The sequence below is a fragment of the Lithobates pipiens genome, unplaced genomic scaffold (genome assembly GCF_037356315.1).
Source record: "Lithobates pipiens isolate NorthernLeopardFrog02 unplaced genomic scaffold, aLitPip1_a1.2 Scaffold_13, whole genome shotgun sequence".
Taxonomy (NCBI): domain Eukaryota; kingdom Metazoa; phylum Chordata; class Amphibia; order Anura; family Ranidae; genus Lithobates; species Lithobates pipiens.
This window is the reverse complement of record NW_027507718.1, coordinates 540,733,703-540,741,695: the sequence shown is the minus strand read 5'-3', so window position 1 is coordinate 540,741,695 and position 7,993 is coordinate 540,733,703. Positions and strand designations below refer to the sequence as shown.

The 7,993-nt window shown below is 47.2% G+C and overlaps 1 protein-coding gene across 1 annotated transcript; it reads left to right on the top strand.

Moving 5' to 3' along the window:
• The first annotated feature begins 6,237 nt into the window (after positions 1-6,237).
• LOC143976241 (beta-1,4-galactosyltransferase galt-1-like) lies at positions 6,238-7,574 on the top strand. The gene has a single exon (XM_077478652.1). The coding sequence runs from the start codon at positions 6,252-6,254 to the stop codon at positions 7,503-7,505; it is 1,254 nt and encodes a 417-aa protein (XP_077334778.1). The 5' UTR covers positions 6,238-6,251; the 3' UTR covers positions 7,506-7,574.
• The last annotated feature ends 419 nt before the right edge of the window (positions 7,575-7,993 follow it).

The following is a 7,993-nucleotide window of genomic DNA, read 5'->3' as shown; positions in this document are numbered from 1 at the left end:
GAATAAAGACACCAGTTCAACCTGAGTGTCTACAATTGTCCCTACATTACATTGCACACTCACATCAGTCCCTACCCTCAAGGAGCCCACAATCCAAGGTCCCCATTCATATACTAGGGGCCAATTTTGGACAGAAGCCAATTAACCTACCTGCATGTCCTTGGAGTGTGGGAGGAAACCGGAGTACCCGAAGGAAACCCACGCAGGCACAAGGAGACCAGGCAAATTCCCGGTAGGTAGTATCGTGGTTGGGATTCGAACCAGCGACCCTTGTTAGGTGAGAGTGCTAACCACTACACCACTGTGCCGCCCCACACATACAATGAATGCAGAGAATGGAAGTATAAATGGAGATTACCCCAAGGTCTTAGAAGAGAAGCATCAAAATTGGAAGGCAAAAAGTGAGTCACCCAGGGATTCCATATATTCTCAAAGTCGGACATTTTCTCTTGAGTTATAGCCTCTGTTTGGGCATGGATCATCGCTTGATGGAATCTACTTTTAGTTTCAGCAATTATTAAGGACGGGGATTTCCAAGCTTTGGCGATTGTTTTGTTTTCTCGGCTGTAGTGATCTGTAATAGGAGTCTGAATTTGTAGTGAGTGTACAGCTTGTTACATAGTTAGCAAGGTTGAATAAAGACACCAGTCCATCCAGTTCAACCTGAGTGAGTGTCTACAATTGTCCCCATCCCTGTACATTGCACACTCACATCGGTCCCTTCCCTCAAGGAGCCACAATCCAAGGTCCCCATTCATATACTAGGGGCCAATTTTGGACAGAAGCCAATTAACCTCCCTGCATGTCTTTGGAGTGTGGGAGGAAACCGGAGTACCCGAAGGAAACCCACGCAGGCACAGGGAGAACATGCAAACTCCAGGCAGGTAGTGTCATGGTTGGGATTCGAAACCAGCCGACCCTTCTTACTGCTAGGTGAGAGTGCTAACCACTACACCACTGTGCCACCCATGCTTGTATAACAGTGTAAATTTCCTGTCCCCTCCAAATAACTCAACACACAGCCATTAATGTCTAAACCGCTGGCAACAAAAGTCAGTACACCCCTAAGTGAAAATCTCCAAATTGGGCCCAAAGTGTCAATATTTTGTGTGGCCGCCATTATTTTCCAGCACTGCCTTCACCCTCTTGGGCATGGAGGTCAGCAGAGCTTCACAGGTCACCACTGGAGTCCTCTTCCCCTCCCCCATGATGACATCACAGAGCTGGTGTATGTTGGAGACCTTCCCCTCCTCCACCTTCCGTTTGAGGATCCCCCACAGATGATCAATAGGGTTTAGGTCTGGAGACATGCTTGGCCAGTCCATCACCTTTACCCTCAGCTTCTTTAGCAAGGCAGTGGTGGTGTTGGAGGTGTGTTTGGGGTGGTTATCATGTTGGAATACTGCCCTGCGGTCCAGTCTCTGAAGGGAGGGGGTCATGCTCTGCTTCAGTATGTCACAGTACATGTTGGCATTCATGGTCCCCTCAATGATCTGTAGCCCCCCAGTGCCGGCAGCACTCATGCAGCCCCAGACCATGACACTCCCACCACCATGCCTGACTGTAGACAAGACACACTTGTCTTTGTCCTCCTCACCTGGTTGCCCCCACACACGCTTGTCACCATCTGACACCAAATACCTTTATCTTGGTCTCATCAGACCACAGGACATGGTTCCAGTAATCCATCTCCTTAGTCTGCTTGTCTTCAGCAAACTGTTTGTGGTCTTTCTTGTGAATCATCTTTAGAAGAGGCTTCCTTCTGGGACGACAGCCATGCAGACCAATTTGATGCAGTGTGTGGTGTATGGTCTGAGCACTGACAGGCTGACCCCCCACCCCTACAACCTCTGCAGCAATGCTGGCAGCACTCATACGTCTATTTCCCAAAGACAACCTCTGGATATGACGCTGAGCACGTGACCTCACACTTCTTTGGTGGACCATGGCGAGGCCTGTTCTGAGTGGAACCTGTCCTGTTATACCGCTGTATGGTCTTGGCCACCGTGCTGCAGCTCAGTTTCAGGGTCTTGGCAATCTTCTTATAGCCTAGGCCATCTTTATGTAGAGCAACAATTCTTTTTTTTTCAGATCCTCAGAGAGTTCTTTGCCATGAGGTGCCATGTTGTACTTCCAGTGACCAGTATGAGAGAGTGAGAGCGATAACACCAAATTTAACACACCTGCTCCCAATTCACACCTGAGACCTTGTAACACTAACGAGTCACATGACACAGGGGGAGGGAAAATGGCTAATTCGGCCCACTTTGGACATTTTCCCTTAGGGGTGTACTGACTTTTGTTGCCAGCAGTTTAGACATTAATGGCTGTGTGTTGAGTTATTTTGAGGGGACAGGAAATTTACACTGTTATACAAGCTGTACACTCACTACTTTACATTGTAGACAAGTGTCATTTCTTCAGTGTTGTCACATGAAAAGAGAGGAGAAAAGATTTACTCAAATGCCACTGAGGGGTGTACTTACTTTTGTCAGATACTGTAAATATACTAGACTGACTGTATATATATATATATATCTCAAATACACTGCAACTAACTGAATAACTTGCCTAATCTAACTCAAGCTATCTCTCTGTCCACGACAACAACACTAAACAGGGCCGCCCTGTAAGCAGCCTTATATAGTGTGGGACGTGGACTTAGCTCCCTGAGCCATGATTGACCAAAGTCACCCTGCCATTGGCCAATTATGGCTCTCTCAGCAGAGCGCACTGTGATTGGCCAAAGCATACAGGTCAGGTGCATGCTTTGGCCAATCATTATACAGCAATGCACTGCGCTCTCGCATTATGGGGAATTCCACGGGTGCTAAAATGTCCTGCGAACGTCCCCATAATATTCGCTGTTTGGTGAACGGGAGAACACCCAATGTTCACCACCCATTCAACTCGAACATAAAGGTCATCCCTAATGAAGATGCAGCTTGGGATCCCAAGTCAGATCCCTCAAGGGGACCATCGCCCAGATCATCCCTAGAATCCCCCTACTGACTATGGGCCAGGGATTTTAAAGGAACACTACTCTTTGGGAGGTGTGTGCCTGGGGAACCCTTGAAGTGGTCTTGCTTCAGATTCAAGTCCACGTTTCCCCAAAACACACAGACTGGAGGACCCATATACACGTTTGGGGGTCTCTATGTCCAAACCAGCAATCACCGCTTTAGACTGTGAGACTCAGATCTGATGTTAATGTGATCAGCTCAAAGCAACCTAATACTGGGGTCTCCTGCTATAGTCTGTTTATTAAGATGTTATGTGTTTTTATGGTAAGTACGTCGCTCCCATTGTGTGTGCCTCCTAGGTGTGCATTCCCATTGTTAATTGAGTTAATTGAGTCACCTATTGTTTCTGTCTGGCTGGCTAATTTGGCTAACTTTTGAAGGTTCCTCCATTATGGGATCAGTCTGGTGTCAACTGTACCTCGTTATCCAACTATTGTGTGATGACATTTGTAGGACTCAACCCAGTGTTATATTTTATGTTACCTCATACCCCCCTCCAAACCCCATCCCTCTTAACAAATGACGGGACAGCTTATGGAGTAAATGGCCATCAGGCCTAAACTTTATTAACAAAATATAACTTTTAATAAATTCCAAAACTTTTTTAAACACTGTAAACATTCCCAGCCTTTCCAAAGGGTCATGGGTACGTAGCATCACAACCTAAATGGTCACTGCAAACAACTTCAACTTTAACCTCTTGACCTCCAGACGGCAACCCCTGTCTCGGAGGCTGTAACCAACTGTAGCAGTGACCTACCCTTTTAAACCCTTCCAGGTTAACCCCTCGTAACCTGGAAGTACATAAACCACCCCCATCCCATGGATGGGTACAACAGGCCTTTTTCCTGTACTTCCCTTCCTCCTCTAAAGCCCCGACAACCACCCAACGGAGGACACTCCACCATACCTGTGACCAACCCCCGTACTAAAAAACTAGGGAGGGTGGGTGGGGATTGCTTCCTCCTCCGCTCTCCGACTGCCAGCAATTCCCTAGCTAGAAAGTAATAGATGCCGTAGCTCCGCCCCCCGCTCCGCCCACCCCTAACCCCTTAAAGCGGCCAGCAACCTCTAATTAAAACGGCGACTGTGCAGTCCAGCACATGTCATGCCGTCCCTACGCCTACACCCCCCTTGTGGCTGTTAGCTGCGGGACTCACTTTTGGTTTTATTGTTCATGTGGTGACTGACCTACTTTTGAAGTGTATAAAAACCTGTATTTCAGTTCAGTAAACAATCGTTCCTTTGGTTCTACCGCAACATCTTGTCTGTGTACGATTGTCACGTACCTGGTGGGTGAGCCTGACGTGCGGGAGGAAGGCCCCTCATACGGCACCGGTTCGTGAGCCACTGATAGTGAGACAGCAGGCTCAAGAGCATGGTGGGGTAAGAGTGCCTTTGATCAGTCCAGAAGTCTGTACCAGTAGAGGCCCGGGAACTCAAGAACAGGAAGCTGTAACACAGCCAGTAGCAGGCTGAAGAGACAGCAGATGGCTGGCAGACTGGCAGAAGACAGGGCGAGGTGCCCACTGAGAACCAGAGCTTGAAGCAGGCTGGCGGCAGGGAGCAGGGTCAGACAGGCCGGGTAGACAACAGACGGGCAGATCAGGCAGCAGACAGGAGCGTAGTCGGGTCACAGGCAGGCTTCGGCAACAGACGGGCAGATCGGGCATAAATAGCAGGCAGAGGCGTAACCGGGTCACAGGCAGGCTTGGCAACAGATGTTAGGTAACAGGAACTGGAGACGGAGATCAGTCCGTGGCAGGCCAGAGATCAGGGCAGGAGGCAGGCAGAGGTAGTCAGGAGTAAGCCGGTTCGGTATCAGAAGTCACACGCACAGGAATCAGGATTGAGGTAACGCTGTAGACCAAGCAGCAGCTTTTCACTCTTGAAGCTCAGTTTAAATAGACTAACTGGCGCCAGTTCTCAAAGACAGGTGTGCGCCGATGCGCCAGTGGCCGTTTCTGGGAACTCTTGGTTGATGCCTGCACACAGGTATGCTCCCGGGGGGGTGGCAGCTGTAGTCTGCAGATGTCTTCCCTGACAACGATGATCGGGGTGGGGTAAAGGGCTGGTATTATCTCTCGGTCTGCTGGAATGGTTGGGAGGGCAGGAGGTACTTTTTGGCAGAAGTACCCAAACGGGGTGCCAAGCGTTCCATCACACTGCTCTCTACAGATGCGGTCAGTCTGGCTGGTTTCCCCGCTCTCTTCACATTACTGAAAACCACGAGTGCACCCCATGAGTTGGGTAGCCTCCCCTCCGGGTTTGTTGTGAACGGTTGCTGAACTACTTCAATACAGGTCTTCCATTGCACCTGACTGTGTGAATTACTTCTGGCGCCCCACGCTGTACCCCACCTACATACAACACATTCAACCTCCTCTGGTGCATTAGAGTGTAAGCTCCTTTGGTGCAGATAGTGAGGTGTGTGGCTTAGTGTTCTCTGTACAGCACTGTACAATACTATATAATTGTATAATAATAATTGTCTGGGTGTCAGGGGGAGACCAGGTAAGTGATCATGCCCAAAGACCTGCGTATGCGCACAGAACGGTCAGCTGGCCTGTGAGCAGGGCCAGGGCCGTGCACGCATCTGCAAGTGTGCGCTGATGGAACGTGCACGCTCAGCACTGACTTTGCTGCCCAGTGGCCTATTTAAAGCTTGACAGCGTTCAGGGTCATTGCCGAGTGGTCATCAGCTTCGGAGATCTGTGACCCGACTTTCATTCTGTTGCTCTGTACTTGACCCAGCTTGACTTCTACGGGCTTGTGTTCCACTTTGTCTTCTGTCTGCTGACTCGGTACTACAATTGCCGGCCCGATATCAACTTCTCATCCTACTGTGCCCTGATAATAACTCCAGGGGGGTACTGGACAGAAGGTGTAAAGGAGGCCCTCTCCAGGTACATGACATTAGAATGTAAGCTCTTGTGGTGCTGTGACTGATATAAATGTCTCAGTGTTATCCATTCTATAAATGTCGGGTGATAGCGTGTGACTCTAGAGGAATAATAGAGTGTAAGCTCTTGTGGTCCAGAGACTGATGTGACCGGGTCAATGTTCTCTGTACAGCACAACTGAATATACGTGTTATTCATGAGAGAGTGGTACATTTGAGCCTTTCACATACTTTTTACATTAGAGTTGCAGATTTCAAACTGATTTATGCTCTTAGTCTCTATTTTTGGTCTCTTCTTGCAGCTGTGATCACCTGATAGGACCAGAATGAGGACGTCGTCCAGATGCATGTTCTGCACATTGTCTGTATTTGTGTGTCTTGCTGTTGTGTTTTACTCCTTCCATATAGAATTGAAACATCTGAAGATGAGATCTCAGGAACTTCCCATTGCCACAGACACCATTACAGCTCTGGACAATCGAACATTTATCATCTCCTTGTATTATGAGCCTAGACTTGGCCAAACAGTCCGGGTCATCGCCATTGTCCATATATCTGTGAAGGAACTCTACTGTATCTTCCATTGTTCCTCCGATCAGAATGTCTTTGTCAGGGCACAAATACATCTTCACAGTGACAGATTTGGGTTCCCGTATGGAACAGCAGATCTTCTATGTGCAGAACCTTCCGGGTGTCATTACACTTATATGTCTTTCTCTTCATCTATCTCCATAAATACACAACAGAGCATCCTGTTTGAAGTCAAGAACCGTCCACCACCGCCAATCTCCTCCAATTTCACCGTCTGTATTTCTACTTTGTTTGGAAACTACAACAATGTCCTCCAAATGATCCAGAGTATTGAGATGTACAAGATTCTGGGGGCCTCGAAGGTCACCATCTATAAAACCAACTGTTCCCAGGATGTAGATAAGGTGTTACGTCATTACATTGATAAGGGAATTTTAGAGGTGGTGCCATGGCCAATAGACCGCCATCTTCGAACATCGAAGAAATGGAGATATTACAAAGGACTCACTGCTGAGATCGGATATTTTGGACAAACTGCAGCCCTAAATGATTGTCTATACAGGAACATGTACAAAAGTAAGTTTGTTCTCCTCAATGACATTGATGAAATTATTCTTCCAGTCAAGGACTGGGACTGGTCATCACTGATGGAGAATCTCCAGAATAAACACCCAGATACAAGTGTCTTCCGCTTTGAGAGTCACGTCTTCCCTATTCCAGTCAACAACTCTGGATTTGACCTGTGGCCCCATGTTCCCGGGGTCAATATTCTCACATATCGTCTCCGACTCCCTAACAAGCGAAATAACTTCAATGCCCCCAAAATGATCGTAAATCCCCGAGACGTATTCCAAACCTCCGTTCACTTCGCTCGGACACGCAAAACAAAGACAAATATAAGAGAAGATACGGCCATTCTCTTCCACTGTAAAATGAGGAACAAATACACCATAAAGGACCTCGTTCCACATGACAGGTTGATGAGATACAATCTGTCCTTAGTGCCCAATGTAGATAAGGTGATTCAAGAACTTTACCCTCAGCAATAGCCCCCCCTGTATATCCTGTAATGTAGAGTGAAGACTGGACTTCTGTGTGTACATGACTCCTAACTCAACATTTATCAATGAGTTCAGAAGAACTTTTTGCTTAGAAGACCCTTGTTCTACAACCCCAAGTCAAGAAAAGTTGGGGCGTTACGTGAAACCGACCTAAAAACAGAATCCGAGAATTTACCTGAACCCAGATTTTATTCACATCATAGAAAATATATCTAATATTTAAAATGAGAAAATTGATAATTTTAAGATAAAAAAAATAAAGTAATTTTGACATTGATGGCAGCAACACGTCTCAAAAAAGTGGGCAACAAAAAAAGCTGACCAAAAAGGGAAAAGTTGGAGGAACATTTTTTGCAACTAATCAGGTGAATTGGCAACAGGTCGGGTTTTTTTTTTAGAATTGGGGTTGTAAAGGGTGAACAATGTGAAGGGTCAATATGTCTGAGTTTGGGACTTTTGCACTAGAACTTTCAAGC